Raw genomic sequence first — 11,488 nt, forward strand, 5'->3', positions numbered from 1 at the left:
TAAAAGCAATAAACACACACAGTGGTTCAGGAAAGCCTTTTCTGCTTTAATACAAAGAAAAGAAGCTTTTTTTTTTTTTTACTTCAGAAAATACAAGTTTGGTCTGGATATTTTTCTCTCTCCTCAATTTGTCATTTTTCCTTTTCCTATGAAATGCTGCCATTTACTGCTGTTCAAACCGCTTGAATTGAAAGACATCCTTCCTTTTGGACTCAGAACTTGGGGGATGATCTCCAGTTTTTTTTCTTGTTTTATTTGGCTGAGAATCAGGCCTTTCCTTAAATTTTTTATTTTGTATCATTTTGATGTAAGTGCCCGCAGTGCCATGTGACACCCTGTCCAGCAGATCCAGAAATGTCCTGTTGCGTCCACATATTGCATCCACGCTCACCTCATAAAAACGAGGTACAAGGCAGGGCAAAATTTCTTCCAAAATAGATGTAATATATATATACATACATATATATATAGCAATCATATATACACATTCGTACATACATATACTAATTTCTGTGATGCGAAGAAACAAAAATTTACACATTTCTTACAAAATTGTAACAAAGACTGGAAAGTGTTTTGTTCGCTCTGGAGCAACGTTGTGTTGCGGTTTAGCCCCTGCGAGGATTTGTCCACATTCGTGGAAACCAAAGTAGTCTCCCAGATTTGTGTCCATGGTCAACTGGCACAGAACTCACAGAGAGAGACGGACAGAGGGAGAAACAAATAGGTGGTGCAAATACAGATGTTGGAATCAATGTAAATGGAAGGAAGAGAAGAAAAAAGAAACAAAAAGTGAGATGAAAAGGGATGCATGTGGGAAAAGTTGCATGAACCACCCCCCTCCTGAAATCATAACAAAAAATGGAAAAGAGAAAGAAAATGATCATGGAGTGTTCACATAAAAACAAAAAATCACAAACAAATTTTGTGTTCTTTTATTACTAAATATAGTGCAACAATAAACATTGCATTTCTTTCACCCTTCCAACTTTCCTCGCCATTTTTTTCCGTTATTAACTCTTGGCGAGGCGTAAGCCTTTTTTTGTGTCACTTGTCCAGTGCCACAAGGTCAGTCCTCCTTTCTAAAAGAAAACAGGCTTCAGATTCAGAGACGTAAACATAACACAGACCCTGCTCAAAACAAGACGGAGAAAAAAACAAACTGGAACATAAAGAATAAAAACAGAACAAGTGTTGGTGTTTTGGGCAGCATGTAATTTTGGAAAGGCAGGGCAGTTTTGATGGTGGCGACAACCAGTCAGATCAGCCAAATCCTCGCGGAATAAAAACCAAGCTGTGGGAATCACAGCGGCCCTCCTGGACAACCGGGTTGTGTGCAGGAACCGGTGTGGCCCTTTGGACTGGTCGGGCCTTAGAAGGCCTGCTGGGCTGGGTTGTAGTTGAATGTTGTTGGCACGTGAGGCCTCTCTTCCAGCTTGTCATACTCCAGATGAAATTCCTTAGGAGATGCGGACACAATTTTAAAATGATAAGGAAAAGTGCCAATCCACAACAAAAGTCAGTAAAACGGGATGCCATTTAGCCAGGTAGTGACAGTGCAGAGAGGCAGCAGAACGATAAATTCTTACCTTGGCTACTTTTCTCCAGTTAAGACAATCAAAAAAGTAGTAGGTTCCCCTCTCGTAGGCGTTGGTCTTCAGCGTGGGCTCCATGCCAGGCGCCCTCGTTATCCAAACCCGCTCCTCTTTGTGGTACCTCCAGTCCCGGTTGAAGCTGGAGAGTGAAATTATGAACGAGTAAGAGAAAAGGGGAAGAAACCCGCAATTTACCTACATTTTTTAGCGCCAAGAACCTTAAAAACTACATCAAAGCTTAAAGAAGGGAAAGAATTCAAATTGATTTCAAGAGATCTGTGAACAATGTCCAGATCATTATCAAACTTAAATTACATTTATTTACAGTGGGAATTTAAGAGTAATGCTAGATAGAACATTTCTGCAGCAATCACCATTCAAAAGATTCAAGTACTCACAGCTCTACTGCTGCCAGAAGCTGTAGCAGGTCGCCACCGTTCATGTAGTAAAGGTAGAACAACAGGTCTTCGCCGTATCGTGCCAGTTTAATTGCAGCCAACTGGATGCAGGACAGCAAAGAATGAGGAGGATTGGTTTTGTAAGCACATTCACTACCTGAAGACTGCAACCACTTATTGTGGCGCTGCTGTGAAGCCCATAATTACCTTGTCCCTTATGTGGATATTTGTTAAGTATTCAGACGGAACGTGGAAGTCTGAAAAGGCAAGAACACGTAGAAGTGACTAAAAAAAAAAAAACATATGCAAACTTATTACAAGAAGACTTTTCTATATTCCCCGTCATGCCAATGGAGAGATGTTTGTTCGTGTATTACAAAGAGTTTAACCTGAGCCAGACTGACAGCAAAGATAGAAATCATATCACATCCATACAGGGATAGTAGTATACAGTTGTTAAAGCATAATAAAATATGACACACTGGTATCTGTTTGGTACTAGGTATCGGAATCGGGAAGCAAAAAATGGTATCGGACCATCTCTACTGCCCAGCCAGGGAAGGGTGCAGCTAGAAACTGGTCCCTCACAACCTGTCTGGCGTCATAAAAATTTCTTCAGACTGACTCTGCCAAATCATCCCCCCCACCCCCACATAATTCCTATTAATGTCTTACCGATGTCTTGAGGTCGACAAGGCGACGAGGCCCACGGAGAGGCGAACTTGGGGTACAAGTTTCTGTCGGGAAAGAAAGTTGTCGTAAGCTCTCGCCACGATGGACATCGAAACACAACACTTGCTAGACACATTGTAGATTTAACAGACAGTTAGAATACAAACTGACCAAACGAGAACTATTCAAACCAATGCAAGAATTTTGAAGCAGCAGTCAACAGGAGGGAAACTTCACTAATGGAGTGTCTTTGTCCTTGTATGCTGGTAATTCGGAGCAAGGCGATTAAACTCGCTGTATATTTGAATGCTTTTACAATCATACTCCGCTACGGAGACATGAAGGGATAATATTATTTATCAAGTTTGCTACTGATATTTTAGTTTAGTTTTCTGGCTAATAGTTGTTGCGTATTGTTGTGTGAAACATAATTGCCCCATAACAGTTTGGCATCTTGAGTAGGTTCCACATAATTTGTCTTTTGTGCTCTACGGATTATTACAAAATTGAGGGCAGAATCAGTTTGAAACAAATACATCAGTATGGTTGTTTGGCTTCAACATATTTGGATTATACTGCTAAATAATGTCTCAAGTTAATATGTCATTTGTTTTTTAACCCTTCTGGAGGCAAAAATGGTACAATCTGTCTTGCACAGAGAATTTATGCCAGCAAAAGAGCCAAATCTATCCCAGTGTTAAAAATGGCATACCATTAAAAAAAAAGGGTTATGTAGTCCTGGTACAGACCAAAGGCAGAGTTTAACGGAGACGTTTTTGGTCAAAAGGAAAGTTAGACAAATGACACTGTAACCATCTGTGCCTGCAACATGTATTACACAGTAGGCCATGTAGCATTTAAATGGGCGACTGAGCTTCATTACTGGACTATTGATTTATTTATCCCATTTCCTTTGTTGGACATATACCTACTGGCTAGATGAAACCCTAAAAGTTACTGCATTTAGGGTAGAACAGCTGTCTTACTCTGGTGAGTTTAAGTTGAGTCCCAGTGTCGTGAGGTCACTTCCTAGCGCCAGATGGACCATCCCCGGATCAGTCTCTGCTGCCCGGATAAACGTCAGCAGGCCAATCATGCCGAATTGGTCTGTCACCATTCCTGAGGGAATGTTCGTCACCCGACCTGCAGCAGCAGGATAATTCAGAGTTCAACAGACCGCTGCAACTGGGCTGTGAACTACAGTTAATACTTACCGTCAACACATTACCTCCATATATTTCTAAAACCCACACTTTGTGCACGCATTGGAGAGCAAACCAAGCCAATTATTTTGCTTAACAAATGATGGTCACAGACAGACTAATGGAAAGATGATGATGGGTCTGTATCATACTGAACATATTTTTTTTTGGTTTCCTCACTGCAGCCTATCCAATAATTATCTAACCCCAAATGCAGGGTAGAGAGCCCAACTGCCTCACCCAAGTTGTGCGATTAAGAAGGGATGTCTCAGTGGAATTGGAGCGATACGATTGGCTGAGAAGTCTCACCATCGGGCAACACCTGGATCCCTTTCTTCTGGTTGTTGTTCTGTGCTGAGGTCGTCTTGTCACCGGGGAACTTCGGCCCATCTGCATTGGATGTGCTCTTGCTTGTGGAGTTCAAGTTCTAGAAACAGAGAAAACCAGCTTTAAAAACACAGAAAAATAAAAACATGTAAATGCATAAGACATAATTCTCTTTGATGTGTCGCCTTGACACACACAAAAGAAAGAAAAACAGACATCCTGTCAGATTGTGTTGTAGCGTGATCAGTGGCTCACACTTACAGTTTTGCTGTCATCGTTGTTCAACGTGGGGTCCTTATAGTTTGGGCCAGGCAGTGCAGGGAAGTCTTCGTTATGGATGGAGAAATCCTGTGTCTGTTCTGTTGATGGCTTCGTCACCATGCCAACTTGAGGATGATGATGATGATGATGATGATGAACACAGTGAAGTAGAGATTATAATTCCCCAAAGTGTAATGAGCAAGAAATCACAACAAAAGGGTATCACAAGCTATTCTGGTTTCTGTGGACTGCATTAAAACAAAGCCTTGGCTAGTAATTGGAACCCAATCAAGAAGCTAATATCTATTTCCTCTCCTAGGGGAACCTACTTCCTAGAACTTAATGTGTGTAAAAAATAAGACACTTTCTCCGGCCTAATGGCCTACCATAAGGAGCCCGTCCAGCCAGTGGGTTGAGCACCGGTGTTGGGTTTCCCGTCCCTTCTCTCCGACTCCTGTCTGCTAACGCAGGGAAGTCTGACAGATCCAGTCCCGTTACATTTTCACTCCCATCTGCAGTAATAGGAAGGTTAGGAACTTGTAATATGTAATGTCACCTTCAACTCAATTTATCTGTGTAGTAATGTGCCAATTTGATCACTTGATAGTGCGATTGTACTACCCTGTAAATGTATGAAAAAAAATAGCCCTCCCCTAAGTACCAACTGCTGACCAAACACAACAGCTAATTTGTAGTCGGTACTCACCGTCTGTTTCAGCAGTCAAACATGAATTGATACAATGGTGTTGCCTTTACCGTTTTTCCAGAAATGAACTTCACTTTCAAAAATGTTCAGCAAAAAAGTTTTTTTTTTCCAAAAGGAGCCAAATTAGTTTAAACTGATTTTCTCTCTGACCTTGTGCTAAAAAGTAGTTGTGCTTCCAGCTTCAAGAAGACACTGATCGCTGCATTTTACAGTGGACATGGTCGTCTCATCATGTCAACTGCTCAATCTTAACTATTATGCAGCTAGGTGTATTTATAGAATGTCATTTTCACTGTGTTTTTTTTTTTTGTAAAATTGGATTTTGTTTATTCAATATAAAACACAGATACATTCCAGGAGTGGTTGTCTGAATAAAAACCCCAAACTAATGATCCCGTGGTTTACCCACCTGGGTTAAAAACACACTAACCTGTGCCATTGAAGATCGTGCTTGATAATGAGTTGTTCATCCCAAACGCCTGATTCCGGTTCATACCAAACCCCGACATGCTGCAAAGATTAAAAAAAAAAAAAAAAAAAAAAGATAAGTCCAGCTTCCAAACATTAACTGTCCTTAAAATAAAAAAATAAAAAACACCTTAATCAGGAACTGTATAGGACACAAAAGGACAGCAGATGTCTACAAGGACCAGTGAGTTGTGCAGGATCCGTCTACCTGTTTATGGTGAAGGGCTGCCGTGCTGGCTGCTGTTTGGGCATACAGATGATACTGGGCGAGCTGCGGTTGGGGCTGCCCAGCCCCGAGCTGCCCATACTATTGGTCCTCCCGCTCATCCCAATGCCTTGACCGGCCTGAGAGTGGTTCAGCATGTTCCTTGTGTTCATTGGCAATGTCCCCCTGTTAAAACAACATCAGGTCCGATTTTGTAGATTTCAATTTTTGCTCGCGTCATGTCAACTGCCATTTCTATTAGGCCTACCTGGTATTATTTACCGTTATAAACCACACACAAGTATGTATCAAAACTGAGTCCACAAACTCACAAAAAAAAAGTGAACAGATTCATACACACCTGCTTGGTGATGGAGGGGTATGGAGGGACATCGTGGGGACACCCGTTGTGGGGGTGATATGACTTGGTAGCTGCGTGCCTTGCGTTAGATTTCTATTTAACTGAGGCGTACTGTTCCCCATGCCCCTTACCGAGAAGCCGAGTGCACCTGCAGAAAGACATAGAAGAAAAACAGAGAGAAAAACAAATGCTATCAGACAATCCAAGAGAAGATTCATCTGCAAAATGTTACGTCGACATTCAAACTTTCAGTAGGTTTTCCGGTTTTATTAGCAAGAGTTCCCCATGAATACCTGCTATGTTTATAGCACTCATGCTCACAATTTTTTTTAAAGCAAGATGTCTCTCACTCCAAATATGCTACATGTGAGAAAACTGATACGGGAGTGATTGTTGACAAAAAACACTTACTTTGTGGACCGTACAAACTTGCACCAAGTTGCGACAGCTGACCCGACGACGACGGCGAGGGAGAGGACAGCATCTGAAGGAAAACATTTGAGGACTGGAAAGAGTAAGATAACTAGAAAACGTCTCCTCTGATGTTAACTCAAAGACATGACAGAAGTGTGCAGATATGTGGGCAAAACTCACATCTTTGTCCGACCGATGTGGGAACATCGACGGCTGGCTGTAATACATGCTTTCATCAGCGAAGTCGTTATCGACTACCTCGACGAACTCTACAAATTTCTTTCTAGCACCAAACATGCCTTTTGTCACCTGAAGAGAGAGAGAGAGAGAGAGAGAGAGAGAGCAGAGTTGCTGTTAAAGATGTGCAAGAAGAAAAAGAACTGGACAAAAGAATTTCAGTGAAGTTCACATTTCTAATTTAAATACACTGATTCCTCTTCGATACCTAATGTTGAAAACATTTCTGTAAATCTACCTTAAATGTTTCCATGTTTGAACCTTTTTATTTACAACAATTGACAGCATTGCAAAGTATTTATTCTGCATCTGGCTCCTTCCAGACCTTGACTGACACTCGCCTAATATTTAATAAACTTTTTATACATAGGACACAGGGTTTCCTGTGTCCACATTTAAAACAAATGGAAAATTTGAGATGCATCAACTCATTTCATTGTAAATCATTGTGACATATTTGGCATCTTGCGGTTGTTAAAGCTTTGTGTCTAGTTTGTTTGATGTACAGTCACAAGGGAAGAACACGTTAAACTTTTATAACAAAATAAACTATTTATCTTATCCATAACATTATTACATTAACCAGCTGACAGCAGAACTGACCGTTAATGTCCTCCCTGTTAAACTACTATGGGGTTTTAATTTGTCTTAAATGCTGAATAGTTACCTAATTTGACACTGCTGAGAAAATTAACAGCAGCAATGCTAACATGCTAGTTAGCCAACACTTAGTGTAGTTAGCCAATGTTACCAGGCAAGGAGCTTGTAATCAATCTGGGTTAGCTTAGCTAACTTAGCTTAACGTCAGCTCGCAAGTGGGCTGCCTTAACAATGAGCTAAGTACCACGACATAACGATACCTTTTAACTCCAAAACACCCCGACTTAGCTACCAAGTAGCAGCCACTATAAGGCAGTAATTTGGGCCCTCTCTGCCTCCATATATCCACAGTCAGCTGTCTGTTTTTTCTCGGCACGGTTTACGGTTTGCAGCAGCAGCAGCAGCGACAATCTGCAGCAGCTAAAGGCTAAAGATTCGCTCCGTATCGAAACGGAGGAAAACAGCGACATACATCGCCCATCCCGAAGGCTTAAATGTGAACCGAGCCGATTTAATATGACGAGAAATAAGTAGAATATCCTCACCGCATCAATTTCCCTTCTCTACGTTAGATCCAAGATGGCTGTGTATATTCTCAGTCGAAAGAGGGATAGCCTTTACCCTCTGACCTTACAACCTGCTGACCACTTCCGTACACAAAACTCAACATGTCAGAAAGTCATCTGTTCCACAGGGTGCTTAATAACAGAGCAAAAAACAACAACCATCGAAAAAATATGTACATTTTTCAGTGAACGTGAATAGGGACACCAGTGTCACGCCTCTACCTCCCTCCTGTGACCATAGGTTGTCTTGCATTATAAAAAGGTGTGTAGTTCATAGACTGTATAAAAACTAGGAGTAGTTACTACAGAGGGAGCCTCTTAATAATGTCTGAATATCCAGATAATTCTGATTTCTTTAACTTAGTTCCTCAATAATGTTACATTGGCATCAGACTCATTTTTTTTGCAGTTTTCTCTGGGTATTACCAACCAGGCAAAATGGGCAACTGCGGTTGGGCCCCTTAAAGCTCCCAGTTCACTGTATCAACTGGTTTGTGTAAAATAAGCCCAGCAGGACATGTTTGCCCAGGGGCCCCCTGGCAGGTTTATTTGGGCCTGCTTGCTGGATACTCAAATTGTTACTGATATACATGTCCTATAATTACCACATTTGAATTTAAGTGACCATAGCGTCTCTGCCTTTTAGCTTTCTGATTTAATTTTAGAATCAACTATGAAGGTAGACTAACTATAGCTATTATGATTGAACTTGAAGGCTTTCCAGAACTTTTCTCAGCAGCAGTTTTGGCTTGTCATTACTAGGAAAAGCAGGTCAAAGACGACATAAATGATGGCGTCATTACATTAGGTGCTCCAGTAATCACCTAATAGGACAATTAATTACACCTGTGCTTTTTCTGCTAAATGTCTGCCACGAACAGGGTATGGCAGTAACATGGTTCTTTGTGTGTGTGCTCGGTCTGTACTGTTGCCTGTTTGAGGCCCCCAGACAGTGATTGGATAAGGAGAATGACAAGTGTCAGTGAGTGAAAACAGACAATGGGGAAACATTGTCCCTACTGATAAGGAAAATTAAATTCCTTCTCAGTTTTATCTGGTTGGAAAGCAGCCATAATGAAGGTATGCAAGATAGCGTGGGCAAATAGGGTAAGACTTGCCCCAAGAAAGATAAATAGAAAATGATTTTCTCCTCTAAAAAAAATAGATGCCTACATGGGAAACTAAAACATGAGCACCAGCCTTTGTTTTTTTTTGTTGTGTGTTTTTTTTAGAGTGGTTATTGCTCTACAATGACTCTACAATGACCACCCAGTTGATGTTCAAGCAGGTCAAATGTGGCGCTGACAAAACACAGACCTACACTACACCTCAGTACACCTCTAAGGTTTAATTTCCCTTCCATACAAAAACACCCAATGATTTATTACAATCTAAGTCAGAGCAAAACGCATAATTTAAACTTGCTGTTTGGTCTCCCTGTGCACACTGACAAATTCTTGAGATTATTCCACAGCACAGGCCCACTTGACTGGCTCAGTGGCACAGTACCAGAACTGTGTCTGGGCCGATTAAAACAGGATGTAAATGACCTTCGCTGCTCTTTCAACACAAAGCACTTCTTAGGCTTTACAAACCTGCCCCTCCCTGTCTCTCTCTCACCCACCTCTGTCCTCTCAGGGAAGAAGGGGGGAAAGTCATTAGGCACAAATGGGGAGGAGAGAATAGCTAGTGGTTTCAATCGCCATTAAAGTCAGGGCAAAGCTCAGAGCCACTGAGAGACAGTGAGAGGACTGCGCTGGGGAATATCTGCCCAGGGAATACAATATGTTTTCAGCCCATTAAGTTGGATAAACAAATGGCTTACTGTAGGAGATGCTGAGAGTCATGGACATCATCAGGAAAACACTGGGAAGTAGGTGTTGTTCAATTCTCATTATGATCATCTTTATGCTTATTATGTTAGAACCTGTGATGCTTATTTTCATTGTTGTTTTCATGGCTTTTATCAGATGAAATAGTGTCATTCAGCATCATAATCATGTAATTATGATACATGATTGCAGCTTCATAATGCAGTTGCAGTATTACAAAGATGCATTACTTTGTCGCAAACTTGTTTTGTTTTTCTCAAGATCAATAACTCCAGAGGGGTGGTGAGGACCATTAATGGGATGCCATGAAATTTACGTTGAAGACGCCAACAGTCTATCTCAGTGCAACCCTTGTCTGGCACTAAATTGATGTTGTGGAGCAGTGGTGAATCAGAGACTGGGCAAGATGGGAAATGCCATGCGAGGCGTTATTGCCTTCATTCCCTCCGAGCACTGTCAACGTTTCCTAGTAGGGGACCTAAAGGAGATGCCACCCGATCGGACCCTGGACCTTAGCAGCCGGCAGCTGCGCCGGCTGCCTGTTGCTGCCTGTGTTTTCACTGAGCTGGTGAAACTCTACCTGAGCGACAACAACCTCAGCAGCTTACCGGCTGAGCTGCAGGACCTGAAGAAGCTGCAGCTCCTGGCCCTTGACTTCAACTGCTTTGAAGAGCTCCCTGCAGTTGTTTGCAGATTGCCCCAGCTCAGCATCCTTTACCTGGGTAACAACAGGCTTTACAGCCTCCCCAGAGAACTGAGAGAGCTCAAGGAACTTAACACTCTGTGGCTGGAGACTAATTGCTTCACCGTTTTCCCCAAGGTGGTTTGTGAGCTCTCTAATCTCAAGACCCTGCACCTTGGTTATAATCAGATACAGAGTTTACCAAAAGAGCTTGGAGGGCTGGAAGAGCTAAGAAGTATCTGGCTTGCTGGGAACCAGCTGGCAGCATTCCCACTAGTGTTGCTGGAAATGCACCTTTTAGCTGTCATTGATGTGGATCGGAACAAAATACGCTACTTCCCAAACCTGGCTCACATGCAGGGGTTGAAACTTGTCATCTATGATCACAACCCCTGCGTTAATGCCCCTGCAGTGGGCGAGGGGGTCAGAAGAGTCGGGCGCTGGGCGGACAGCTCGGATGATGAGCAGGATGACGACGGGTCAAAAGTAGCGAGTGAGACTACAGCAGAGGTCACGGAAGTACACCCCGAGGAGGAGCACAGCATTTAGGTTCAAGGAACAAAGTGACCCTCAGCCGTGGCGAGGCCTTGCAGTACAGGATGACGTTCGAGTGGAACACTTAACGCTGAGTGGTGTGTTGTACATCAGGCTGATGGCATTTTGTCCATATATGGTAAAGCCAAGTTGTTGTACACATGTAAAAGGGGAAATTTGAATCTTAAAATAAATTTTTTTTTGACATGTCTGGTTACTTACGTTGTATGAAATGTTAGTGTCTTTTTTTTAATTAGTTCAACTGTGTATGCCTTCAAATGATTAGCTGAAACAAAAGTGACATTGTAAATTGCTATTAATTTCCCGCATCGTCAGATTTTCTGTTATTCAAAACTTTTGAACTATTTTAACTTATTAGACAAGACATACAGTATATCTTGGGAATTTTACAGAATTGTACACGTCGT

General features: G+C 41.9%; 2 protein-coding genes across 6 annotated transcripts; one reads left to right on the top strand and one right to left on the bottom strand.

The window, feature by feature from the left end:
• Positions 1-25: 25 nt before the first annotated feature.
• cnot2 (CCR4-NOT transcription complex, subunit 2) lies at positions 26-8,219 on the bottom strand. 4 transcript variants are annotated; one of them, XM_028584706.1, is made up of 15 exons: positions 7,992-8,219; positions 6,790-6,918; positions 6,607-6,700; positions 6,196-6,343; positions 5,838-6,020; positions 5,592-5,671; positions 4,842-4,967; positions 4,456-4,580; positions 4,177-4,294; positions 3,652-3,808; positions 2,669-2,730; positions 2,201-2,250; positions 1,994-2,094; positions 1,590-1,734; positions 26-1,459 (listed from the first exon to the last, which is right to left on the bottom strand). In XM_028584706.1, the coding sequence occupies exons 2-15, from the start codon at positions 6,904-6,906 to the stop codon at positions 1,373-1,375; spliced, it is 1,593 nt and encodes a 530-aa protein (XP_028440507.1). In that variant the 5' UTR covers positions 6,907-6,918; positions 7,992-8,219; the 3' UTR covers positions 26-1,372. The 4 variants fall into 4 exon arrangements, with proteins under 4 accessions (XP_028440507.1, XP_028440509.1, XP_028440508.1 ...); XM_028584708.1 differs by having other exon boundaries at positions 6,607-6,679; positions 7,992-8,217; XM_028584707.1 differs by lacking the exon at positions 7,992-8,219 and adding an exon at positions 7,707-7,965.
• lrrc10 (leucine rich repeat containing 10) lies at positions 8,012-11,146 on the top strand. Of its 2 annotated transcripts, XM_028584714.1 has the most exons (3): positions 8,012-8,274; positions 9,651-9,885; positions 10,106-11,146. In XM_028584714.1, exon 3 carries the CDS (start codon positions 10,251-10,253, stop codon positions 11,073-11,075), a length of 825 nt encoding a protein of 274 aa, XP_028440515.1. In that variant the 5' UTR covers positions 8,012-8,274; positions 9,651-9,885; positions 10,106-10,250; the 3' UTR covers positions 11,076-11,146. The 2 variants fall into 2 exon arrangements, with proteins under 2 accessions (XP_028440515.1, XP_028440516.1); XM_028584715.1 differs by lacking the exon at positions 9,651-9,885.
• Positions 11,147-11,488: the final 342 nt, after the last annotated feature.

This window comes from Perca flavescens, chromosome 8 (genome assembly GCF_004354835.1).
Source record: "Perca flavescens isolate YP-PL-M2 chromosome 8, PFLA_1.0, whole genome shotgun sequence".
In the NCBI taxonomy this organism is placed as follows: domain Eukaryota; kingdom Metazoa; phylum Chordata; class Actinopteri; order Perciformes; family Percidae; genus Perca; species Perca flavescens.

Excerpts from the sequence above, each read along its gene's own strand:
- lrrc10 (XM_028584714.1), top strand. The coding sequence starts at position 10,251 with ATGGGAAATGCCATGCGAGGCGTTATTGCCTTCATTCCCTCCGAGCAC.
- cnot2 (XM_028584706.1), bottom strand. The coding sequence starts at position 6,906 with ATGTTTGGTGCTAGAAAGAAATTTGTAGAGTTCGTCGAGGTAGTCGAT. Across the intron at positions 6,344-6,606 it reads AAGTTTGTACGGTCCACAAA|GTGCACTCGGCTTCTCGGTA; the intron begins GTAAGTGTTTTT and ends GTCTTTCTGCAG. Across the intron at positions 4,968-5,591 it reads CACGATCTTCAATGGCACAG|ATGGGAGTGAAAATGTAACG; the intron begins GTTAGTGTGTTT and ends CTATTACTGCAG.